This window comes from Canis lupus, chromosome 3, assembly GCF_011100685.1.
Source record: "Canis lupus familiaris isolate Mischka breed German Shepherd chromosome 3, alternate assembly UU_Cfam_GSD_1.0, whole genome shotgun sequence".
Lineage (NCBI taxonomy): Eukaryota > Metazoa > Chordata > Mammalia > Carnivora > Canidae > Canis > Canis lupus.
Window position 1 is genome coordinate 11449030 of NC_049224.1, and position 26765 is coordinate 11475794.

The window sequence follows — 26765 nt, forward strand, 5'->3', positions numbered from 1 at the left end:
TTTTTTGATTTCCTTCTTTTTTTTTTTTTAAGATTTTATTTATTCGTGAGAGACAGAGAGGCAGAGACATAGGTAGAGGGAGAAGCAGACTCCTCATGGGGAGCCTGATGTGGGACTCGAACCCAGGACTCCAGGATCACGCCCTGAGCTGAAGGCAGATGCTCAACCACTGAGCCACCCAGGCGCCCCATTGATTTCCTCTTTGATTTCTCCACTGACACGTTAGTTGTGCAGTTATTGTTTAGTCTCCACGTGTCGGTGTGTTTTTATTTTCATTTTTAACTTGTAATTAATTTCTAGTTTCATGATGTTGTGGTCAGAGAAGATGCTGGATAGGGTTTCAGTCTTCTTGAAAATATTGAGGCTTGTTTTGTGGCCTACTATGAATCTATTCCGGAGAGTATTCCATGTACACCTGAAAACTATATCTACTTGGAAGTTTGGGATGAAACAAATATTCTCTATATCTCTATTAATTCCATCTGGTCCAATGAGTCATTTAAAGCCAATGTTTTCTTACTGATTTTCTGTCTGGGTGATGTATCCATTGATGTAAGTGGGGTTTATTAAAGTCCCCTACTGTTACTGTATTACTGTCCATTTTCCATTTATGTCTGTTAAAATTTGCTTTACATATTTAGGTGCTAGTGCTACTTTAGGGATTGAGATGATCCTTTTTTTTTTCTTCTTAATATGTCATTTATGGCAAATGCAGTTCCTACCTGGTTTGTGTATGGTTTGGCCTTGTGTATTCCATCTGATAGTAGAGTGCTTCCTTTTTTTTTTTTTTTTTCCTGCCCTTTTTCTGGAGTTGGGAGTTTTAAGTACTGGAATTAAAAAAAAAAAAAAAAGTGAGGGGTCATGGAAATGTGATCCATGAAGAATTCTCAGAAAACTTTGCCCTGTTGCTTTCTTCTAGCTGGAATTTGATGGACCTACTTTAATATATTTTAGTTAACCAGACTGGTTTGTTCTCTTAGTTTGAACATCATCATAGCCAGGCAAGGGTGCACATTCCATCTGTGTAGGACCTGTTTGCATATCCTCCTGGGCTGTAGGTGCCCCACTTTTTTTTTTTTTTTTTTATAAATCTATATGCTACTTGTAAGAAACACACGGTACTTCCACACTTCGCACATATAGTGGATATCCTATTATTTAGTTGGTGGAGGAGGAGTAGTAAGTTCAGAGGAAAATACCATTTAAATAATGTGAATATGCCTTATCCGTTTGGAAGACAGAAAATGAATGGAAGGAGAAACAATACAGTAAGCAAGGCAGTCAGATGATGAGGAATTTTCAACTGCTCTTTTTGTAATGTCTTAATTACATTCTCTGAGGCAGGGATATGTTCCTGGGTACACGTGCAAAGACATTGCTTGAGTTTTTCTCCTGCTGTTCCCATAAACAAACTGTCTTTGCTCAGAAAGGACTGCAATTCAAGACTGAGACTGTGTTACTCCAACTGCCTTCAGGCACTAGAATGCTTGATGTTGTGATGAAAAAAAAAATCAGGTAACTAACAGGATTCTTAAGGTTTGTTGAAATCATCGCTTATTGTTTAAGACAATAAGACTTCTTAGGTTTTTGGACACTTAGGTTTCAATTCCTGAAAAGTAGCGGGTCTGGACATAGAGTACACCGAAAGAGAAATTTTGACTTCTAAGCATGGACTTCATTGTGATGTGGATGATTTTTCTTAGTGTTCATTTACTGCCGGTTTATGCTTTAGGGATTCAGTGGCTTTATCACCGTTGTCCTATTTTATGTGTTTCAGATAACATTTTTTTTGTTTAACAATTCTGAGCTCTACTCATAAACACTGAGTGTATGGATTAAACCTACTTAAGTGATTATGTAGGTTTCCCTTAGTTGGAATTTGTCTCATTTAGCATGTGACTTAATAGGAGTTAACTGATTGCCTTTGCCTTCAGTTTGGGCTTAATTCTTTTTCAAATTTTGCTACCCTTGGGCATATTTCTTGAAGGAAGAACAAGTTGAGATCTTGTGACATGTGACATCTCTTTTTAGAACGCCCAAGAAAAGGGGATTACAAGTTCCCAAAGCCAGAAAAGCCCTGCCCCAGGTCCTTCCCACCAGAGGAAGTTGCTGCAGTCCACGCTATCTTCAGGAACCGCAGTGCAGGTCCCATGTCTGCAAGGGACCTCAACTATTACTAAAGACAGACCTTTGGGAGGATTCCAGGGGGCCAGTTTGACAGACACTGACTTACTTGAAATCGCTTTAAACTTAAAAATGAAGAACTGCACTTAAGAGGTTTAGAAAATAAGTGAGTTAGTTTGTGGGCAGGTTGCACAACGTGTTGTCAGTAATCACCAAGGAAGGACTTTGCACAAAGCCCCTCTGGCTCCCTTTTCTCAGCTCCTGTGTTTTGCAGCTCCTCCAGCAGGTGTCACTATAATCACAGAACAAACATTCCACAGCATGGTATGTAACTTTATTTTTCTAGCATAATAATTTAAAGTATTTACACACTGCACACTCACTGTTTTACACAGATACTTATTCATATACCTATGAACCACATCTAAAGGTTTCTTTGCAAAGACTCGACACACTGGGAATTTCCAAGCATAACAAAGAGAAGGAAAGGACAAAAAAAATAGGCTTTGAGTCTTTTAAAAGACAGCCATGTGGCGCATCTGTGAAAACCAGTGTTTCCCCCCCCAGTCTTAAGCTCCCCCAGGAGACCTCTGAATAGCTACAGCCTATCCAGATGTTGGTAGAACCTGAAACTTTGGGCTAAGGAGAATTTCAAGAACCCAAATGCACAAGTAGTATTTTCTCTAGAAGTGCTAGGACAAAAACAAGAATAACTTGGTCTTCCACTAGAGAAGCATCTGTATGTCTCAGTTACCTGTGGGGATGGGAAAGGTCGTACAGGGACTCGGATTGTAAAGGCACAAGAGCCAAATACACTGGTAAGAATGCGAGTGACACAGAATGCCTGGCAGGGGCCTCGCCAGCTCTCCGATAGGGCAACGTGGCCTGAGTTAAGGGTCTGTCCTTCCCCAACTGTTAGTAGAGGTGGTGGTTTTGCTTTCCCTGAAAAGGACAAAGGTTACATCGTTCATCTACGCCCTAAGGCCAGATACTGTAGGAGTTTCTACCGCTTTTACTTCACTTTCATTATACTGTTTGCACAAGAATAGTGGTTATAAGTACTCTATTTTCCCTCCTTTGTTCTACTCTGTTACATAACAAAGTTACTAGCTAACTCTAGCTTCTGAACTGGCCCATGGTTCCCCAGGTGAACAAACACAGCCCCAGTTCAGAGCTGATGGCAGGTACGCCCCCAGTCCAGTTTTTATAAAAGGTTAACTGGTTTAGGTTTCAATTCTCTGGTGGTGCATCTCTATCACGTCAGAAGCCGGATGCCTTTGTGGTTTTCCCAGACTCGCCAAGGCGACTCTGTCCTAGATCACAGAAAGAGAGGACGGTCGCCACCTCTAGATGAACCCACAGCTCCATCCTGCGATTGGATGACCGATCAGTTCATGACGAAATAGAATTTTCCGCAAAGCGAAATCCTCTTTTCCTGCCAGTCGGGGCCTCTGGCAGTGCCCCTCACCAACGGGACGTGGCGAAAGGCAGGGATGCCAGGCCTGGCCCGCTACAGCTCAGCACGCTCTGGATGCACACTGCTGTGGTCGCTCAAGTTCATTTTTTTTTTGCACTGAGCTAAGGTAAAAATTGTGTCCTTGCTCCTTGGGACCAAACACTTACATAGACAAACGAGAAATTTCCCTCCCCTAGCACTCCCTTCCTCGCGCTCTTGCACTTGGGGCGTGGGGCTTTCCTTTAGCACCGGGGCCGCCAACGGGGAAAGGGAGGCGGCAAGGAGGTACCTGATGGGAGTTTAACCAGGTTCCACGAGCAGGTGCCTAAGGAGCCTCTCTTAGCAGCCCGAGGAGGGGATGACAGAGACAGACACGCGGCCTGGGGCGCCACCAGGCCTGGATTAGCCAGCCCCCCTGTCAGTCGCATCAGGGAGGCCCTGCTCTCGGGCGGCCCGGGCCTTGCCAGGAGGCAAGCGTCCAACACAGCCTGGCTCCGGGCTTGGGGGGGGGGCGGGGGGGCGAGGAGGGCCCTCCAGGGGTGGAGCCGGGCGCAGCGCGGTTCCCAGGGCACCCAGCTCCGGCTCGAGGCCCCGGCTTGCACCCAGGCGCGGGCAAAGGGGGGACAGTGGGACCGGGGACCTGGATGAGCAAAAGTCTGAGCGCTCGGGGCGGGGGCGGGGGAGTCTAGCACAGCGCCTGGTACCTCTCCATGACCTTGTCACCTCTTGCCCCTTCGGGCCTATGGAAACAGCAGTTTTGTGTGGCTCAACCTCCCGTGCGGGACGTGCTCAGTGGAACGATCCGTAGGGCCCGCAGGCGGCTTCTCCCTGCCCCTCGCAGGGTGACGGCCTCCAGGGGGGCGGGGGGGGGGGCAGGCCGGGGTGAGGCCACCTGTCGCGGAATGGGGTGGGGAGGAGGGGGGCCAGGGGGGGATGGGACAGCGCCCGCCCCCGGTCCTCTCCAGGGGCACGTGGGGGGGGGGGTCTGCGTATAGGTACTGTACGTACTAACCAGGTACACACATAAATATTTAATATATAAAAAATAAAGTGCTTTCTAACAGGTCCCCAGGGAGGGACATTATAAAATATTTCACAAAACTGCAAAACAAAAATCAGTACAATCGAGGCCCGCTGCCTCCCCCGTCCCCGCCGCCGGCCCCTCCGCACGCCCCCGCGCCGGCGGCTGCACGCTATATACATATATACTCTTTTACTCAATATATTATGACAATATATATTTTAAAATTCTGTTATAGACCAAAAAAAAAAAAAAAAAAAAAAAGCCCAGCCCCGCGCCGCGCCGCCTAGAGGCCTAGAGCAGCCGCAGCAGCAGCAGCCCCGCCAGCCCGGCGCCCAGGGCCCGCGCCCCGCCCCCGCCCGCGCCCGCGCCCGCGCCCGCGCCCGCGGGGCCGCCGCCGCCCGGGAACAGGTGCCAGCGCTCCCGCCGCGGGTGCAGCGCCGCCACGTCCTCCAGGGCGCTGCGCGCGGCCGCCGAGAAGTTGGCGTCGCCCGTGGTGAGCAGGTCGAAGACGCACGACTGGAAGTAGAGGTCCTGCAGCGGCACCCGCTCCCGGCAGCGCGCGTGCGCCGCCTCCAGCGAGAAGCCGGGCCCGGGCGGCGGCGCGGGGCGGCCCAGGATGGCGGACACCCGGCCGCGGCCGTCGTCGATGCGCTCGGCCAGCGGGCAGCCGTGCACGCACAGCTGCAGGTCCTGGCTCTCCTCGTAGGCCATGGCCAGCGCCTCGGGCATGCGCAGCGCCAGCGTCAGGTAGCGGCCCAGCTGGCGCACGAACACGGTGGTGCCGATGTAGCGCGCGTGCATCTCCACGGCGCGGCCGCTCTCGCGCTCCCGCACCACCAGGCTCTTGGCGTCGCCGTCGCCGCCGCTCGTGCTGCCGTCCACGAAGGCCGCCGGCAGGTCGTCGCTCACCGCCTGGTACACCTTCTGCTCCGTGCACGCGCCGTGGGCCTTGAAGATGACGGTCACCTGCGGGGGAGCACAGCGCCGTCAGCCGCGGGGCCCAGGGGACCTCCGCTCGGGGCCGGGGGTGGGGAAGGGGGGCGCAGCGCTGGGGGATCCAGGCGAGCTTCCCCTGGGGCGGTGGGGGAGGGGGGGGAAGGGGGGGCCCAGCCCTGCGGGGTCCAGGCGAGCTTCTCGGGTCGGTGGACGCAGCCTTGCGGGGTCCAGGTGAGCAGCCCTGCAGGGCCCAGGGGACCTCCCCTCGAGGCAGGGGATGGGGGGGCCCAGCCCGGCGAGGTCCAGGTGCGCTTCCCCTCGGGGTGCGGGGGGGGGGCCCAGCCCTGCAGGGTCCAGGTGAGCGGGCAGCCCTGCAGGTCCAGGGGACCTCCCCCTGGGCCGGGATCCACCCTCCCCCACCCCCTCCCCGGCACGCACAGACCTCAGGCGCCCCGACCCGCGCCGGGCCACCGACCTGCCCCCGCCGAGCCCCCCTCCGCGCCCCCGGCAGGTCCCGGCTGTCGGGCTAACCCAGAGGCGGCGCGGAGCCCGCTTGGCAAACTCGGCTCCCAGGCCCTGGCAGGGCCTCCCTGCCCTCAGCCTAGTTACAGCGACTGTTTTCCCCAAACAGCAGAACGGCCCTTGAACTTCGCAGAAATTTTCTCTGGAGCCACCTCGGATTCCCCAACTGCAGCAGGAACCCCCCGCCGGGGCGCCTCCTGGCCGGCCCCACATCCTCGGGCTCCCAGGGGACACGGGCCTCTGGGTCACCGAAGCTGGGGGCAGTGGCCCCGAGAAAAGACCACAATGTTTTGAGATGTGGGCTATTGTCAGGAACTGAAGTGATGGCTTTTTAATTTTTTTTTTCTTAAAAGACAACAAAATAGATCTCTCTCTCCCTCTGTGGAAGCGAAGGCAGGCGGCCCGCCCTCCCCTGCTCCCTGGCTGGAGGCCGCCCGCCCTCCCTCCCTCCCTCCCTCCCGCTAGGGAACTAATCCAAACAATAGACCCTTGTTGCAAAGGCCAGAAAGAGCCCGGCCGCCCCCTCCGCACCCCTCTCCACAAGTCCTCACCACCACCCTCGGCCCGGGCAGCATTTACTCACACTATTTAATTCCACATGTTCCCACTGGTGTTACTTGACTGGAATTTTCCAGCCATTTCATTTTACTTCAGCCCGTTATAAAGCTAGATCTGAACCAGCTGCACTCTAGCAACTGGTTAAATTCATATCCGTTGTTTGCAGCTGCAACGAGAAGCCAGACAATGTACTATGAAAATGCTTGGTTTTCTCCCCTCCTAATTACCCGGACCCACCACTTAATTTCACTACCAGCCTTCTCACATTTCAACACCTTCTTAACAACCCAAAGGAGGTGTACCAGAGATGACGGCAGGAAATGTGTTGTGCATCCAACCATAGGACGACCTTCCAGAGCGAATGGGATTGTGAGCTCAGTATCTAATGGGACTATAAAGCAGATTTATTTGGTGGCTCTAAAGACACTCTGACAAGGGCTTTTTGCAAGGCCAGCTAGGATCCCTCGGACGCGAAGAGATTACCTCAAGTGACTTGTGCACCTGAGAGAGCTGAGAGCCACTGGCAGATGGCTCCAATGAGGGCGAGGGAGACTTGTCACATGATCACTGTCCTCATTTTCAACTGGAGTGGTCACACTTTTCAAAGACTGGCTTTCTGGTCAAACCAACCTCAAATTTAAACTAAATTAACATTATTTGCAAGAATTAAGTGTTTTGTTCATCTTAGGAAACACAAAGAGGAATTAGTTTTTGCTGAGACAACAAAACAGATCCAATTCCACACGAGTTGCCAAATGGGCACGCGCAGGGGTGGGTGGTAAGATGAGCGCACCAGTTCCACGTGCCTTACCAAGCCTAGCGTTTTCATTAAGCACACTGATTCCAACTCAGGGGTCCTTTCCAACACCTCCTGCATTCCAGTCCCCTGCTATGCCTGTGCCACTACCAGTAACCCCCAGACCTCTAGGAGAGCAAAGAACGCACAAACCTTGACTTCTGTCCTAGGATGCATGCGACCAAAGAGCCCAGTTTACCTAAAAGATTTCTGTCCAATTTTCTAAGAGTAACTTTTTCCATGAGACAGTGAGGCTTGATTTCCCTCATTCTCACACACAGCAGAGGCACAGAATTAGCTCTTGAATCAAAATACTGAGGGGGGTGATGACTCGCTCTCCAACCAAGAGAAGGGTTTCCTGAGTGGCCCTCTGAGCCTAAGTAAGAGTGAAGACACACCTAGAGATATATGCGAGGTGTCCATGTACAAAACACCAGGCAGCAGTTGTACACGACTTTTGCTTTGTAATGTTAAAATTTCATTCCTCCTACAATCACAACTCAAGATCTTAAAAAAGGCACTCAGCTGGGTAGGGCCAGAAATTTGTTTTCAGGAAAACAAAATTAGTTCATTCTTATTAATCAAAAAAAAAAAAAAAATCAAAACCTAGAATTTTTGGCAATTTCAAATGTTTCTAATATTTATGCTCTGACCTGTATTCCAGTAGTCTCAAACAGATACTTAAAAAAAAAAAAAAAAAAAAAACACCAGCCATGCTGCTTACTTTCCCCTTCCGTGAACTGATCCATATGCTGTAATAACTCAATTTGGCACATCTATTCTATGCCACACCATTTATTATTGATGGATGGCATTTCTGTGCATTTAAAACATCAATGCCTTTTGTTAAACCTTTCCCACCAAGTCCCTCTCAACCCCTACCTCAGACAAACTACTCTAGTTCTCCTCATCCATTTTTAATGTTTCACTCCCTGAGATCTTTACCACCCACAAGGTCTATTAGGAAGACAGAGATAGTAGCTACAAATCAACCTTTCCACGTGTGATATGAGGATTTGAAGGTTTGCTGTGAAAAATCAAAGTTTAGACACACCTGCCTCTCCTTTCCACCATAAAAAGAAAATGCATGCAAAGAAATCGAGGTAGCCAGCAAAGGAAAACCCAGGTACTGCTTTGCCAAGAGGTAGCTTCCCTAGGCTCGACAGCCTTGTAAAGTGCTGTGCATAGGTTTTTTGAACAGAAGTCCCTGAAGGCTGTACGCTTAACTACTTATGCTTCTTGTGATTTGGAAGAAACAAGTGCCGGTGTTTTGTCAGGCTATTTGGCACTGCACTGCACGTGCAGCACCTTACCAGAATCCTCAGACTCCAGACCCGGACTCTCAGATCTATGGGACTCCCTCCCATCTCTTGGATTAAAATGGGCCAACTAAGCTGAAACAGCCACAGAGATTACGTTGGAACAGAGAGAAACACAATTTTCACAAGTACCTGGTTAAAACGCTGCTGTGTTAAAGGAAGCTAAAATGAATTCTTTCATGTAATCAGCAGGTCTGTCTAGTGCATCAGATCCTCTGGGTGCAATTATTAGTCGAAAAAAATAGGCACTTCTGGGAGGATAAGGGAACACTGCTCACAGCCCCTTTTACTCTTACACAGGTAAGTGGGATCCAGCCTCTACCTTAAATCCTCGAGTGCGAGCAAAAATAAACCATTCCAATAAGGGTACATGCTGCAAAGGAAAAACTTCACATGCTCTAGCTCTAGGCCTACAACAGCCAGTCTTTACTTCTGACAATTTCCTCTCACAAGATGTCAACGTTTGCCACAGCAATCAGACAAGAAAAAGAAATTATTCCAAATCGGTAGTAAGTAGAACTGTCACTATCTACAGACACTGATATGACCTCACCAAAAACCCACTAGAATAAATGAATCCAGGACAGTTACCAGATACAAAATGGACAGAGATCCATTGCCTTTTTATACACTAAGAAGATATCAACAAGTAATTAAGAAAACTGTTCCATTTATACCTGCATCAGAATGAATAAAATACCTAGGAATACATTTAACTGACTCGGTGACCACCCTCTAACTCCAAAAACTATAAAATAACAATGAAAGAAACTAAAGACGGGAATAAGAGATACACAACTAAATAAGATATACCATGTTCATGGCCGGGAATAATATTGTGAAGATGTCCATACCACCCAAAGCAATCTGTGGATTAGAAGACATTTCCATCGAAACACCAACAGCATTTTTCACAGACCTACAACACATAATCCTCAAATTTGTATGGAATCACCAAAGACCCTGGAGAGCTAAAGCAACCTTGAGAAAGAAGAACAAAGCTGGCAGCATCACAATCCCTGATTTCAAGCTATAGTACAAAGCTGTTGTGATCAAAAAGGCACAGGATTGGCACCAAAAGGAGACACACAGATGGAACAGAGAGAACCCAGAAAGGAATTTAGGCTTATAGGGCCCATTCATCTGCAACAAAGGAGAACGAGAACATAGAATGGAGATACGAGTCTCTCCAGTAAATGGTATTGGGAAAAGCAGACCACTTTTTTACACCATAAATATAAAATCAAAATGGATGAAAGGCCTAAATGTGAGACGGGAAACCGTAAAACTCTTAGAAGAAAACCTAGGCAGTCATCTCTGGAACGCTGGCCTCACCAATATTTTTCTCCTTAGGTCTCTTTGGGCAAGGGAAACAGAAGCAAAAATAAACTACTGGGACTACACCAGACTAACCAAGTTTTGCATAGTGAAGGAAACCAAAGCAAAAAGGAAGACAAGTAACAATGAATTTCACTCATGTGTAATTTAAGAAAAATAGATGAATGTGTGGGAAGTGGGGGGAAGAGGAGGATGGGAAGGCAAACTGTAAGGGACTCCTAACAACAAGGCACGGACTGAGGGTCAAACTGAGGACTGAAGGAGGGAGGTGGGCCAGGGGAGAGGCTAGATGGGTGATGGGGATGAAGGAGGCCACTTAGGATGCACCGGGTATTGTATGTAAGTGATGAATCATTGAATTCCACTCCTGAAACCAGTACTGCACTCTAAATTAGCTAATTAGAATTTAAATAAAAATTTGGGAGAAAAAGCAATAGCCAAAAGGTCTAAATAGGCATTTTTCCTGAGAAGACCTACAGATGGCCAAGAGACCCATGAAAAGATGTTCAATATCACGAATCATCTGGCAACTGCAAATGAAAACCACAATGGACATCACCTCACACCAGTCAGAACGGCTAGTACCAAAAAGACAAATAAGTGTTGGCAAGGATGGAGAGAAATGGAAACCCTGGTGCGCTGTCGATGGGAATGCAAACTGGTGGAGCCACTGTGGCAAACAGTATGGAGGTTCCTCAAAAAGTCAAAAATAGAACCCATGTAATTCAGTACTGTCACTGTTGGGTATTTACCCAAAGAAAATGAAAACGGATTTGTTTTTTTTGAAAAATGATTTGAAGAGCTACATGCATCCCTATGTTAACTGCAAAATTATTTACAATCTGCAAGATACGGAAGCAACCCAAGTGCCTACTGAAAGTAGAATGGATAAAGATGTGTACACCCGTCACGCACGCAAGGTGCTGCCATTTGCAACAGCAGGGAGGGATGCAGAAAGTGTTACGCTAAGTGAAGTCATGTCAGATAAAGAGATACCAGATGATTTCACTTATGTATGGAATCTGAAAAACAACCCAACTCTGAATACAGAGACCAAACTGGTGGTTTTGGGGACAGGGGGGAGGCACGGGTGGTGGGAGGATGGGAGAATGAGATAAAGGGGATTAACAGGTACAAACTTCCAGTTATAAAATAACTCACGGAGAGCAAAGGTATAACAAAGGGGAAATAACAAGACTGTAATAACGCTGTATAGTTAGTGACAACAGCTCAGTGAGCATTTTATAACGTGTGGAATTGTCAAATCCCTGTGTTGCACACCTGAAACTAATAAAACGTATGAGAAGTATACTTGAATTAAAAAAAAAACAACAGTATTTATATAAATAAAGTATTTAGGGAAGACGAATATAAACAGTATTTATATATATAAATATAAATATGGTTACTAACTGAAATGTAATTTTACAATTACGACTTAACCTATATACCAAGGATCCACCTACAGCAAGGCTTAACTTGAGCCCCAACAAAGTGTATTTTAGTACTCGTGTTGAAGGGGAGGGCAGCACATGAACATATTACCCTAGACTCCCTCTTGGGGCTGGAAAAAGCGCTTAAGGGCCTGCTACCTTCAAACGAGGTCTCCAATTAGGTTTCCCTACCCTCCAAATCTCTTTGCACAGAGCTCTGTTCTAGGAGCACTTCCAGGATTCCAGAGAAATGGAATGGATCAGCCTTATTTATTCTTCAGCGCCGCCGCAGGTAATACATGCAGGAACAAGGGCTGCCTTGGCTGCGGGAGGGCTTCTTGGCAGCAGACGGAGAAAGAAGAAACCAAAGCAGAGGCGAAGGACACCCACAGCCGAGGCTGCTAGGGTGGTCCAGGGAGAAGCATGAAGCTCGGCGGCTGGAGGGAATACGCAGCGGTGAGAGGGAAGCAGGCCCAGGGACGATGCATGAAAGAGGCACGGAAATGTCGACTTCCAAAGAGCAGTTTGTGCACACTCACACGCAGGAAGGCTGGCGGCGCTTCTACGTGGGCTCGGAGGCCGTGGGATTGGCCAGCTTCCTGCACAGGCCACAAGGCCTCCCGTCCTCGGCTCCCAGGCACTCAGAAGACTCCGCGTGGAACGCGTCTGTTGTTTGCTGTGTTCACACCTTGCGTTATAAGGAGGACGGCAAGTGTAGGAACTCACGCTGCTTCTAGATGTGTCGTTAGGCATGTGTGGACAGTATTACAGGCTTCAGCTGCCACTGTGCTGCGGACCAGAAACACTCTGAAAAGGGGAGAACCGGGGCTGGAGGCAGTGACTCCGGGGCCGGAATCTGCCCCAGCAGGTCTTGCCTTCAGGGATGGCCCTTCTCACATTTGGAGGGGGCAGGGCCATGGCTCCAGGGGCCCTAGAGCAGGACCTCTGGCAAGGGCTCTAGGCCTCGGTTAGCACAGCTGTCGCCCGAAGCAATGGGGATTAGGAAATCAGGGCCTCTGATCATTTTTCAGTTTTGAGAGGCGACTTAAAAAGCAAAAGGGCCTGAAGGCCTTTACAATACCCTCACACTCTACCACGGGTAGGTCCAATTTCAAGTTCCCAGGGCTCTTGGGGGGAAAAAGAAAAAAAGAAAGAAAAGCCCATTCACGAAAGAGGTGTTAGAGGTGATGACCATATATTTCAAGAAGCCAGTGACCTGAAATGCTACAAAGCTGCATGCTTGGTCGTCAGGGGCCGGAGGCAGGGCGAGAGGAAGACAGCAAGTGCACACTAGTGCACACCCCTCTGGGTGGAGGAAGACAGCAAATGCACACTAGTGCACACCCCTTCGGGTGCACAGATGAAACCCTGACCCCCTACCTTTCAGGAGCAAATGCGGTCCTATCAATCTCCCCACAGTCCCGTCCTGTCTTCTAACACTCAAAGAACCCCACCAGAATTAGCCAAATGTTCTTTTGGCTTCCACTCTTAACATAACCAGCTAACCAGGACACAAAGAGCTGCTCTCGCCACAGACCCGGGTTCACCGAAAGCTCTTTTCTAAAGGCGACAGCACTGCTCTCACTGCAGGCCTGTCCAGGTCAACTCCCCACCTCATCACTAGGGAGTGGAGCAGCGTGAAGGTCCTTACGGGGCCCCACCCACGAGAACACAAAATTCAACACAGTGGAAGAGCGAGTTCTGCTGCAGTCAAAACAAACAAGGACAAAATGGGTAAGGCAGGATTTGTCATTGTTCACTACCGCAGGTGACTTCTTACATGCCACATTCCACACAGGCAGAAAGTGTTTGGTTAGCATTCACTGAAGCCAGCAAAAAGGTACCAACCCTCCAGTGTTCCCTTCTCGCCCCTTCCTCTCAAAGTGTTGACTCAAAGAAAATTTAATAGGACAGAGAGAGAGAGAGACGTTTGGAAATGGGACAGTAAAAGAGGTTCTAACCCTCAGCTGTGTATCAGACTTGGCCCGGGCCTCTGGTTTCAACTACGGAGGAGTGTGGCTCCGAGCTGAAGCAGCCCAGGCCATGGAATCCTGCCTGGCCTGGCTGGGGCAGGAGCTGGGTTATTTTCATTTACAAATGGAGGATATTTTAAAAGTCTCCTCCTCCTCTTCCTCCTCTGAAACCACAGCTGGGATGGAAGGAGGGGCACAGTGAAGGACAATGCAAAATGCAGGACTTACTAGATACGCAGATAGAAACTTTACACAATTGTAGATGGTTTCTACTAACATCTTTAAGTTCTCTTCATCCTAGAGAATTAAGATGGTAAAAGACTCACGACCCAGAGTATTTGAACTCACATGGACAATATGATGCTGCAGCTTGTACGGAAAGCACGGCTTAGGGGTGTCTGGGTGGCTCCCTCGGGTCTGTGTGTGCCTTTGGCTCAGCTCCTGATCCTGGGGTCCTGGTCTGAGTCCCATGTTGGGCTCCCTGCTCGGTGAGGAGTCTGCTTCTCCTGCCACCTCCCTCCCCCACCCCCATGCTCATGAGCTCTCTCACTTACTCTCTCAAATAAAAACTTAAAAAAAAAAAAAGTATAACATAAAGAATAACCGAGGTAGGCTCATTCATCTTACCAAATGATACCACACAGCTCATAATTTCTCCTCCTTTTTCTGCCAACCCCCCACCCTCCACCAATATACACGGAAATCCTTTTACTTCTAGAACTCTGGCTGAACCTGCATGAAATAAAGTGGAGTCGCTCCTGGGCCTAAAGCTTTATATCCAGTACAAAGAGGAGCTATGCAGGCAATGGACAAGTGAGACCACCACCACCTGGAATGAAAGCTGACTTCTAAGAACTATTTCTTACTCCTTTGATATTGTTTCTACAGTAAATAAATTCAGGGAGGAGAAAGTTATCGACTATGTGCTTCTGTGGGATTTAAAAGTGAGCTAGGATCCTGAAAAATGAATTTGAGAATTGGTGACTGTGACAGTCACAGTCTAGAAAGCTTTTGGTATTAAAGGCCAACAATCTTTCAAAAGTGGCTGCTAGAGTTCTAGACCCTGATAGGGTGTGTGGAGCATCAGGAAACCCAGGTGTCAGTGAGGGGCCACCGTGACCACGGCAGGTGGAAAGGAGACCGTGCCAAATCCCAGGAATACAAATAGGGACCTGTGAGAGCGACCAGGGGGAAGGGTATGCCCTGGGTACATCAGCCCATCTCTCCGGCCCTTCTTGACGCCTGTGACAACTCGCTAAGTAGGAACACCTAGAACCAGCGTATGGATGTGGGCCACCGATGTTCTAGAAAAGAAACCCTGAAGGGCTGGCTTTACACACAAACCCCACAATGCTCCACCAAGTGCTATAGGTTTGTTATGTGCCAAGACTGAGACAGAGACTGAGCATCTCCCTCACCCCAACGCCCCCACCCCCCAGGAGGCCCTGTGACGCTCAGTGGTTCCAACATAGCGCCAAGTTAATCACACATTTTTATCAGAGAAATGATTACACTGAGCAGGAAACTCCAACTGCAAACTTCTTCCCCATCTGTTCCCCAATATGCCTCAGTCGGGTCTTTTTTTTGGGGGGGGGGTGACTATTTTTGCAAAAATGAGGACCAGGACAAAGAGCAATTTTAAAGAGAAGGCAAGAATGACCTGCATAACAGATAATCCTAACAAAATAAAGAGCAATTTCAGCATTTACAAGTTAGTTTCAATGAATCTGCAAGAAAGTTTGTGATCTCTGGAAAGAAAGGGCTTATACATATCTCTATTTTTTTTTCTCAAAGATTTCATTTATTTATTTGACAGAGCACACAAGTAGGGGGACTGGGAGAGGGAGAAGCAGGCTTCCGCTGAGCAGGCAACCTGATGCGGGGCTCGATCCCAGGACCCTGGGATCATGACCCTGAGCCAAAGGCAGATGCTGATCCAACCGAGCTGCCCAGGCGCCCAGGGCTCTGTATTCTTAAAGAAAACGCCAGTGTCCCCTCTATAACAATGCAGCAGGCATGAACACCATCCGTGCATCAAAAAACAAACCTGCCTTTGGGAGTATGAGGCATCTTCCTTAGTCGATAAAAATAAGAATGATCACCACTGTGTAGCTCACACTATCTCTGTAAAGATACTAAAAACTTCATGGGGGACAAAAACTTGGCTATAAAGAGAATGCGCCAGGCCTGGGGTCGAGAGAGGATGGTTTCCCCAACTTTGATCCGGAGATTGCTTAAAATGACAGTTGAAAGCCTTTGGAATGCAGGTGTATCAGGCCTTGCTTCTGTAACCAACAAAGAATGATCCACAACACTGGTTTATATGCCCATACCGCTATGGCTACATACGAAGGGACATCAGAAAGGAGGAGAGGACCTAACCGGTGTTCCAGGACCCCACAGGCGACTGTTTTATCACAAGGGAACATCCTGGGTTACACAGTTGGAAGGAAACAGAAAGCAGGAATGAACCAAACAATCTAAGGCTTCCTACACCTCTAGTATCATCACCCAGTGCAAGTTTTCAGGAATTTCCCAGAAAGTAGCTGGAGCTTGGGAATTAGGGATAATCACGGGCTTTAAGAAATGGGGTAACTGCCGGGCACAGCCTCTTCCCATGCTATGGATGGGCGCTAGTGCTCCTGGGCCATGGGATGACAGGACGGAATGACGTCTACAAAAGAACCTGCTGTCATCCCCCAATCTCCCCTCCTAATTATTTTGTTTTACCGAGATCGAAGGACAGGATGACGAAGGTGGAGTGACGGGCAAGGACGTGATTATAGGAAAACAAACAAAAACAAGCCAAAGGTATCCAAAATACTTCGGAAAATATAATTTAAAAAATATAATTTTAAAAAGTATCCCCACTGTTTAGGTGTACAGTAAATGCAATCTCGAAATTTTCTGGAAAAGGTATAATTTTAAATGTATCCGAGAGACTGGCAATTTTTATGCAGGCTACTAGTAATTCCTCTGTGAAGTACAGAATCTTTTCAGAAAATTTACTCCAAAATCACCTTCTGTAATCGCGGTACATACAAATCCCTACTGAGTCCCCTTAAACAGAAACACGGGGGTACACGGAGCGAGGTGAACAGGATGAAGGGGCAAAGGGAACTGTGCAGAAGACCGTCATCTGCACCGAAGACTGAGCCTGTTGTTCTGAGACCCAGTAGAGCTGCGGACGGCGTCCTCTGCAGAACCTAAGCGGTTCCCTCCTCCCCACAAGACAAAAACTGCTTTTCTTTCCTATGGAGCCAACTCTCCCAGTTCTCAGCCTGTCCCTCTCCTCTCTCTCTCTGCAGGGCCTGCAGGCCTGAAGCCGCCACGCACAGCCAAAGGGGGGTAAGCTGGCCCAGGGCTGGTGTGCATCCCGGCTGGCCGAGGCCTCAGGTGTGCAAGAAACCCCTGCAGGCCCTGGTGTGGAGATAAAAAGCTAGCCCCGGCCTCCCCTTCAGGAACACACCGGCTGGGCCAGGGAGCAGCTCCACGAGGCTTCTCGGAGGAGGGGGAGCCAAACAGGCTGGTGGAGGGCCTACCATCAAGGGTCCCATGGGGAAGCACAGCTGTGCACACCGGGACCCAGGGCAAAGCCACACTATGTTTCTCAGGGAAGGGGGACAGAAAGAAGGCCCGGGGGGCGGGGGGGCTGAGGCCACACTGTTGAGCCCTGTAGGTCTAGCTGCCCCAACCTCACTGCTTCCTCCGTGGCCAAAGGAAGTGATCAATGGTCCCCCTTGAATACAGAGGACTTGTGATGAGGGCGAGGTACTCAGGGCATTTAGATCACAGAGATGACCTTGAAGGTGGCTTGCCCCAGAAACCAGGTTCCCAGGTGTGAGCAATTGTTTCAGGGACCTCACTGAGCCTAACTCCCGGCTTCAGTGACTTGGTTCAGCGCTCAAAGAGGTGAGCTGAGGGAGGCCTACACACGACACTTTTAGTAGCCGTTGGCCAGCCTCCACCTTAGCACCGTCAGCTTTCCATCTAGTGACACGGAGCACATGGGTCATTAAACACGGTCGACCCCAAGGATGATATGGTCTCTGCCGTGTGCAGTGCTAAGGTATCGAGCAGCCGGTCTGTGCATGTGTGTTTGAGGTCTCAGCAGAGCCGAGACTCTTACAAAAAAGAAAAAAAAAAAAAAAAAAAGAAATCTTCTGAAAGACTTTTTAAAAGAAGTATTGTGGTAGACATTCAAAAAAAAAAAATCAGATCTTTTGGGGAAAGTATTTTTTGCCTCAGAGCGTTTTTATTTTTATTACCGTCATTTTTTCATGCTTAGATTTTTTTTTTTTTTAAAAGGTTTTATTTTGGCCCTGCCTGGGTAAAAAGGAAATGGCGCTGCAAAATTTTAGGCCTTTAGTTGTGTTTCACCAACACTGAGATAGGTATTTAGCAGTAACTTCCAGATGCTTTTGGTAGCTTTGGAGAGTTATGAAAAGTAGAAGGGAAAAAACCCACAACTACCAGAGGTCATGAAGCCATAGAGTCATCTGCTCCTGAACAGCATGGTCACCAGATGTGGGGAACTTCTTTCCAACAGTGCACTTCAAGACCAAGCATTCTCATTGTCTGATGGAATTTAAGTCAGAGGACAGCTTTGCTCCCACATCCTTTTTGGAAAGAGCGAAACTTTTGATCCTTACCAACCGAGGGGGAAAACAAAGCTGTACTACTTCTTCATTGGCTAAAAACTATGACCGACCCGATCGCAACTGAAATGGACCGACCTAAGGTACCTCAGTGTCAAATGTTCCATTTATAGAATATTGATATCAATAAGGTAACTGGTTGTTCCCAAATAACTCCAGCATGATCAATAAAAAGCATACAATTCTGAAAGGCTGATTAACAGGTATAAGTGACACGTGACTGGATGGAAGTCATGGAAAATTAAATTTAGGGCTTGTGCCAAGAATCAGTATTTTCCCATGCACAAAACACCTGCTAATCTCCAAAGTACTGCAGATGGCCCTCCAAGCCCTCAAGTACCTACACCATGGATGATGACCTTCTCCAACCCCACTGGAACTGCCTTCTTGAATTTTCAGTCTCACGTTTTCCCAAAGACCATTCCCAGGTTTTATGCCTTATGACGCTGCAGCAATGATGGATTTTTGGCCACGGTTCGTTTTATAACTTCATAATGGTGTAACTTTCTTCCATGACTCACAGCCAACACATATTTTAATATACAGATAGAAAAAATTATTTGCATACTTGTATGAAAACCAGAAGAGGGAAAGTTTATTTGAGATGCAGGATTTGGAAAGGCAAGCCTGGGCTTTTATTGGGAGTTGAAGCGTAAACATTTTTGAGTTCCCCTAAGATGTCTGGACTAACGTAACAGACTTCTTTGTTCACAGCCATGACTTCTAATCTTAGATTTGTGACACCCCCGGGTGTCTCCACATATCTCCGGAGGTCCTGTAAAATTACCTCCTCAGAATGCCAAGTAAAATAATTTAAATTCACTTAAAAAATATGCCACACATGTCTGCAGGCAAAGAAGGCTGTCCTGGAGTCACAAGAACACTTTTAAGTATTAGAAAAGCTTGATCCCTGTCGATTCCATTTTAGTCTCAACCAACTGATGAATAAAGGACATTGAGCAAGAGGAGACTGTGAGACTTCTGTGACTGGAGGAGACTGGGAAGGAGCTGGCTACTTGGGACAGTCTTTTTCTCTAGAAAACCCTTTCTGACCTCTACACTTATTTTACTGATGCCTGAATTAGCACTGCCTGGCAACCGGGATCCTAGTTCCCAGCCCTTCACCTACTTGCACTGACACTGGTGCCTTCAAGTTGGTTTCAATGATCTCTATTTGATATTAGTTTCTTTAAAACAGACATACATACAAATAAACGAGAACAGGGACGGGGGCAGCTAGGCAGGGTAAGCTTAATTTTGTCAGTTCTCCCCTCAGCTTCTTAATTAAATTGTCAGCCTGAGATTACATGGGGGTTATACATCTCTGGTCCACAACTGCCAATTCTAAAATGCCTCAGTCACAACACGATCAATAACTAAAACACAGTCGTGGGTTTGCCACTAGGAAGCTGGCTTACAGCCTTTATATTTCACTACCGCTTCTGAATTTCCAATACTGTAGGTTTCCTGATGGGCTGCTGCCCCTGGTTTCAGAGCTCTCTTTACTTCGAACACCCACTTCAGCTGTCTGATAAAGTGGAATACGGATTTCTAGGACAAGAGTCACGCTCAAAAATGACATCACAGGGGGAAAAATACAAGTATACATTTTCCCATTAAACAGGCCTGCCTTGTCATAAAACTCGTCTTTTTTTAATTTTTAAAATTTTTCATAGGACTGCTTAAACCTAGACCCACATTTTACATAGGCCCTAGGATTCCAGTGAGAAATTCTTTACTAAATAATTTTCATTTAACCCTCTATTCACCCTGCTAACCGCTTGCCAAGAACAAGAAAAAGTTCCTTTTAAACTAGGTCTTTTGTATCATACTTCCAAAACTGTTGGAAGAAAAAAAAAAGGGGGGGGGGTCCTGAAAGATCACACATCTGCAAGTTACAAGCAAGGAGGACAAAAGAATACTCGCCTTATTTGTAGCAGTAGCACTGGATCCAGGGACCACAGGCACGTTCGTCACTTGAACTGAAAGGTAATTATTGTCTATGAGGGGCCAGGCTCCTTCCACTTTGCACGTCTGAAAGTGGTCCTTGAAAGTTCTAAGGTGAGGATCTCCGAACAAGCCACAAAAAAGGTAACTGGGAGGGCTCAGATCCCCTCCCCCGTGTTCTCTGGCTCCCGCGTGGCTGTGATAGTTACAAGGGTCATGGGTCACTTCAGGGTTGGTGGAGGATGTGGGGCCGTCCTTGGAACAGTTCCTCTGGCTCATGAGGTCGCTGATGCCCAGCACGGCCGAATGGTACACCAGGTTGCCGCGGCAGGCTTTCGAGGTCCGCTGGGTGCAGCCGGCGTAGGCACGCAGGGCCTTGCAGAACTCCGAGTCAAAGCCGTCGATGGCGGAGTTCAGGTGCGACGTCAGCGACACGAAGTCCGTGGTACACTTCTGGATCCGACACTGGGCCGGCTGTTGGCAGTCACCTATGGGGACAGAAGAGAAGACCCAACGTTTGGGAGCTGCCCCCCCACTCCCTGAGCTCCGTGCGGAGAGCACGTTGTCCTCTGCTGCGCGGGGCCCCGGGCGTCTCAGGACCAGGCCACGCGGCCTAAGCCTGGCCGCGGGCCGGGACCCTAAGACGGGTCAGGAGCCGCAGGGAGGGACCCCGAGTCCAGCTTGGGGCTCTTGGGCTAGAACCACAAGGGAAGGGCTACGGGGAGCATCCTTCACCCACTTGGCTATTGATGATAGATTTTGAGGAAGATTCCTTTGTTCCAGGGCCGAGCCAAAGGTGTGGACCCGGTTTTGATTTTGAAAAGGGCCCAAGTCGTTTGCTTTGGAGAGCACAGGGTCTAAGCACAAAACCACGATTAAGCTTCGCACCCCAGGTAGGAGCCCCTAAAATCGTAGCATGACTAAAACACCTTCACCCACTCCTAGTACAGCTACGGGGGGAGAATGTGAAGACAAAATCCAGGCACTAAGTTACTCTGCATTTCCTGAGGGATGTCTATTCAGGACCTGTACGTATAAATGGCCAACCTCCTGGATGCTACAAAAGGGGACTGCTCTCTTAAAATAAATAACCTGACTCATCTGATCAACTGTGTATTTACTGCTCCCTTAACATCGATCACTACGGGATCCCAGATGCTGAGCAGCTCATCAGGAAAGGGACACGGACTCAAAACGGACACCACGTTGAAATCATGCTGCACAGACACGTGATTCCACCGACTATGTTGTATCAGAAACAGAACCAGGGAACCACAACACACAGAATGCGGAGAGTACATATACACGACTTCTTTCTTAGGTCGACAGTTCAGGCATACCTAACGATTTAAGCAAAGCTAAAATGAATAAAAAGACCAACTATTACTGCCCTAAAAGTCAATTTTCAAGTGATGTTTTGCCATTAGTTTCTCATATAAAAAAATTAAGGGGTGCTCGAGTGGCTCAGTTGGTTGAGAGCTCAACCCTTGGTTTCAGCTCAGGTCATGATTTCATCATCATGAGATGGAGCCCCACGTTGGGCTCGGTGTACAGTCTGCTGGTCCTCCTCCCCCTGCTCCTCCTCCCCCTGCTTCCAGGTTCATTTATCTGAGAAAGAGAAATAGAGCGAGAGAGCAAGTGTGTGCACACACTCTCAAATAAATGAATAAATAAAATCTTAAAAAAATTAAAGTCCTCTCAAAGCATAAAAAGATGCAAGAATTGCCAATACTAGGTCAATTGTGTGCACCAGTTTTATATTCTGGTCCATAAAGTGGGAACAGTAGAATTACTGAAAAGGAAAATACTTTTCTAATCATCCACTTCAAGTTTAGAAAAATGAACACGTACTTTGTGTTACTTAAACATTCTTTTTAGGTCCCTAAACTGGAGGAAATTTCAATACATTCAAGTCTTAGGTTCCTCAGCTGAGAAATGAGGAGGTTGTTTTTGTGATCTTCGCCAGGCATAAAATATTTTACAATTCTTATTCTAGGTGGGGGTGGGGGGAATCATAGTGTTATTAAATAGGTAATTATTTTAAGATGTGGACATAAACTTCAAGATACTATCAAGATTTTGGACTTCATCTGATGAAGACTTAAAACTAACCCTAGTATCATTTTAGAAAGATACTTTAATCTTTTCAGTACTAAAGTGCTTTTAAACCCGAATGGAATAGCCGGTAATCTCTGTTTCTGGCGTGAGTTCAGAAAAGACTGGGGGATGACAACTCTCTAGACACCTCCCCCAGTATTTTTAAATTTCAAAGACCAACAAGGGAAAAATGTAGTCTAGATGGTGTATTGATTTACTTTAACTCGAGTAAAAAATTAGAATATTAAAAATATTTTAATGTTTTGGGCTATGGACCTATAGCTATCACTAAATCACAATTAAAAAAAAAAAAAAACACTGAAACACCTTCATGTGTTTGGCCTATTTTACATTGGCTCATACTAGAGTTGACAAAAGCAGCTCCTATATTTACAGAATTCCTCTCTCCAAAGTAGATCAAGTCATTTTCAACTGTTTTGACTCAAAACAAAAAACAAAAAACAAAAAACAAAAAACAAAAAACAAAAAAACCCCCAAACCCCTAAACCAATCAACAGCCCAAAAGGCATTAAAGCCATTTTACAGATGGGAACATCAAGACAAAGGGATATTAAAGGCCTTGTCATGGTTGGATCATAAATAGCAAGAATGAGCCCCAAGATGTAGTGCCTTTCTTCAAATCCCTGCCTTCCTTCCTCAGGTCACACCTCCTCTAAATTTCTGACTCTCACAATAGTTGATAACAACAACAACAAAAAAAAACTTCACTATCATATCAATTTTTATTTTTTTCTTTTTGAATGAGAGTCACAGCAAGCAGAAAGCAAGGTAATGAAAACTGGGCCAAGACCACTCAGAAATGAAGAGCTCCTGGACTATGAATAAATGACAGCACCAGAACTTTCCGCTAAACTTGCAATGCCTATTTGTTCTTTTTATGGTCTATAAAATCTATTCGAGCATACATTTACTTGTAATTATTTTAAATAGTCATAAAATATCCAAAGTAAGGAGAGCATAGAGGCAGATGCAACCGTTGAGAAGAGAAGCAGAATGCAGATCCCCACCTCCCTTCTCCTGCCTTGTCCCCCCCCTTCCTACCCTTTTTCCTAGCAGGCAGGTGCCCATTCTTTTGAGAAATGTCACAGCAAACTGAACTCCTTGGGTTCTTTTGTTTGGGATGAGGTTTCAAACAGAGATGTTGGGAAGGAGGAGAGCTAAGCAGAGAGAGCATCTGGGTCAGCAGTTTCGGCCCTCATCACAGGCTCCTTCCTATATAATGACTAATTTGCGCCATATACCCAGAAATATCCAGGCTTCATGAATTTATAATGACAGCGCACACTTTGCCTGTTAACAGGCGGTAAAGTAAGCTTCCTGTCAAAATGCCAAGACAGTGCAGAGCAGAAACAATCTCAAGGATGTAGCCAACAAAGCCATGAAGAGTATGAGCAAGCAAGCAACTCCCATACTGGGATCTCCATTCAGGAATTATGGAAGTCTGCTTAAAGCGGGTGAAAAAGTATGAAAGGACTTTTTTCATTTCCCAGGGCAGGAAACAGAATCTGAGTTACAGATGTCTCCATTTTTCAAGTCAGGTGACCTCCGACTGGTGTGATAGTGTTTTCATTCCAGTTACTGAAAGTGCTAAAGGATTTGTGGGTCTACCGCTTTCGTTAATGATTCAAAGACCTCACCATTCAAGACCACATTTCCTTGATGCCAGGACTGCACGTGTGAATTTGCAGCACAATCGCCAGTTTATCTTTTTTTTTTTTTTTTTTTTTTTTAATTTTTATTTATTTATGATAGTCACAGAGAGAGAGAGAGAGAGAGAGAGAGAGAGGCAGAGACATAGGCAGAGGGAGAAGCAGGCTCCATGCACCGGGAGCCCGATGTGGGATTCGATCCCGGGTCTCCAGGATCGCGCCCTGGGCCAAAGGCAGGCGCTAAACCGCTGCGCCACCCAGGGATCCCACAATCGCCAGTTTATAATAAAAGAAATAAGATATGCTGAAGCTGAATTAAGTGCAATGAAGGGCCATATGGGATGCTGAGGCAAATTATATGGATCCGGGCCTAAAACATATGGTAGCCCATCTGCAAAGAGCACTCTGCTAGGCTCTCTTAGAAACAATCCCTGCATTTCAATGGCAACACTCTTTAAAGAAATCTTTCAAAAGGAGCCCCTCTTTTTTTTTTTTTTTTTTCCTGTAACCAAATTAATCACTCCAACGGGTCATCCACAGATACCACTCACCACGGAAACTCTTAAGTAGAACCCGATGGTGACTTCAGTGTGGACACATGATGACACTGAGAGGAGTTTCACACAAGTTCTTGAAATAAGGCATCTTACTCTTGCAAAACATTAAAACACCTTCTGAAATTGTTCATTACTGGCCAGAAAAGAAACCTTCAAGGACCACATTCCAATCTTGCCTCAGAACCCTCTGGCAACGAAGGGAAGCAATCTCCAAGCAGCTGTGAGGGACACACAGTCCTACCTCTAGCGCTTCAATTTCCATTTCAAGAGGCGTACACCTTGACATTAGGGACACATATTCTTCACCCAAAACACTCCTGAACGTATCTTTTGACACGTCATTAAAAATTTCCATGTGACCACAAGCAGGTTGACATTACTTTCTCAGGTTCTAAAGCCACTCATTTAAAGCCTTAATCACTGTAAAACTTACTATTACACCCTATGTTTCCCCAAGTGGGTGTTAAAAATGCAGCTGTTCCATCACAATGCAGAGTTAGGAAAAGTAAAATTAAGTTTCCTCAAATGCCAGACTCTTCCCCCCCCCCCCCCCCCCGCCCCATTACTTAAGAGACCTCCCAGGTCTCCAGCAAGGATGGCAGGACTTAATTAATAAATAGGACTCCACACAGGACTCTCCAGATCAGCGCTGAGAACTGATCAGTGTTCAGGACTTTCCAGATCTATGCTGAGAACCGATCAGTGTTCAGGACTCTCCAGATCAGAGCTGAGACTGAGGTCATAAACTGCAGGACACACACACACACACACACACACACACACACACACGAGGTCTCCAAGGAAAACTTACCTGATGCTATAGTTCTCAAACTAAAAGAGAACTCATCTTTCAACTTTTGGCATTAAGGAAATCCTTCAGTCTCCTAGACCCGGTACTTGTTTAGAAGGAGCGTCCCAGACACCCCCCGCCCCCCCCCTGAGCTGACCTACAGCTGACAAGTGACTGCAGAGCAATGCAACTTATTTCACAAAGAAAATAAGTATCACCTGCTGGAAGGCTCCTCTGCAGGCCTAGTGCCCGAAGCACAGAGGACTCCCTCCGGCTTCCCCGCGGGGCCCCCGCCCTGCGCCGACCAGGACCCGGCGACCCCTCCCTCCCGGGACCCTCAAACGCGCGCGGCTCGGCCCCAGGGCACCAGTTTCTCCAGGGGCTGCGAGCAGCTCTTGCCGGGAGGGGAAGAGAGCTGCATTCGCGGGTGTCTTAAGTTACCCCGAGAGCAAGCCCCAGGTTTTCAAATCCCGGTGAAAATCTGCACTTCTGGTGCGCTCTCCTCGCCCTGGCTGCAGCCCCCCTCCCCGCCCCCGTCCTCCCAACGCCGGGGGAGCAGCACAAGGCCCGCGGTCTCCCCTCCAAGGGGGCGGCGGCCGCAGCGCAGGTCCCGGGGCCCCCGCCGTCCCCGCCCGCCCCGTCGCTGATAAGAGGCTGCGGGGAAGGGGAGTGATCAACGGTCCCCGCCGAGGGAAGGCGGGGAGCGGGAGGGAGGGGGCGGGGGGCGGGGGAGGGGCGGCCTGTCCTCCGCGCCCGGGGCGCGCCCCAGGGCGGGCGGCTCCGAGCCCCGCGCAGCTGCAGGTCGGGAGCCCGCGAGCCCCCCGCCCGCCGCCGCGCCCCCCGCGCTCCCCGCGCCGCCCAGCGGGGTCTGCGGCCCGGGCGCGTCTGCGGACAAAGCCGGGGCCCCGGGCGGGCTCCCCCCGCGCGCGCCGCGTACCTGCGTGGAGCAGCCCGAGGCCGAGCAGCAGCAGCAGCGGCAGCAGCGCCGGGGGCGGCGGGCGGGGCGGCGGGCAGGGCTGCGGGCGGCGGCGCTGCTCAGCCCCGGCGGGGGCGGCGGCGGCGGCGGCGGCGGCGGCGGCGCAGGAAGGAGCTGCTCTGCAGCCCATGCCCGTCCATGCAGGTCTCGTGGGCTCCGGCGAGGGCGGCGGCGCGGGCGCCGTGGCGGGGTCGCGGCCGTGGCTGCGGCATGGGCCGGGGGACGCGCCTCGCTTCCTCTTCTTCCTCCTTCAGGCCCGCGTCGGGTTCGGGCCGCCGCCACCGCCGCAGCGGGAAGCGCGCCGCGGGCGGAGCGAGGCGGAGGCGGAGGCGGCGGCGGCGGCGGCGGGGCGCAGCGGCATCGCGGCGGGCGGGGCAGAGAGGGCGGGAGAGAAGACACAAAGACGGTGAGCTGCGCGCCGGGCCCGGCCCCGAAAGCGCGGGCGCCCCGGTCCCGGCCAGCGTGGGCTCGGCGGGCGTGGACCGACTGGCGGCGCGCCCAGCCCCAGCGAGCAGCCGCGGGCGGCCCCGAGGTCTGCGTGCGGCCGCCCCGCGGTCAATCAATCTCGGCCCCGCACTGCCGCCCCGCCCA

At 48.8% G+C, this 26765-nt stretch overlaps 1 protein-coding gene across 1 annotated transcript; it reads right to left on the minus strand.

Annotated features, from left to right (window-relative positions):
* Window positions 1–1595: 1595 nt before the first annotated feature.
* RGMB (repulsive guidance molecule BMP co-receptor b) lies at window positions 1596–26319 on the minus strand. The gene is made up of 5 exons (XM_038532130.1): window positions 26136–26319; window positions 20064–20572; window positions 4985–5570; window positions 2879–3066; window positions 1596–1625 (listed from the first exon to the last, which is right to left on the minus strand). Exons 1-5 carry the CDS (start codon window positions 26302–26304, stop codon window positions 1596–1598), a joined length of 1482 nt encoding a protein of 493 aa, XP_038388058.1. The 5' UTR covers window positions 26305–26319.
* Between the last annotated feature and the right edge of the window lie 446 nt (window positions 26320–26765).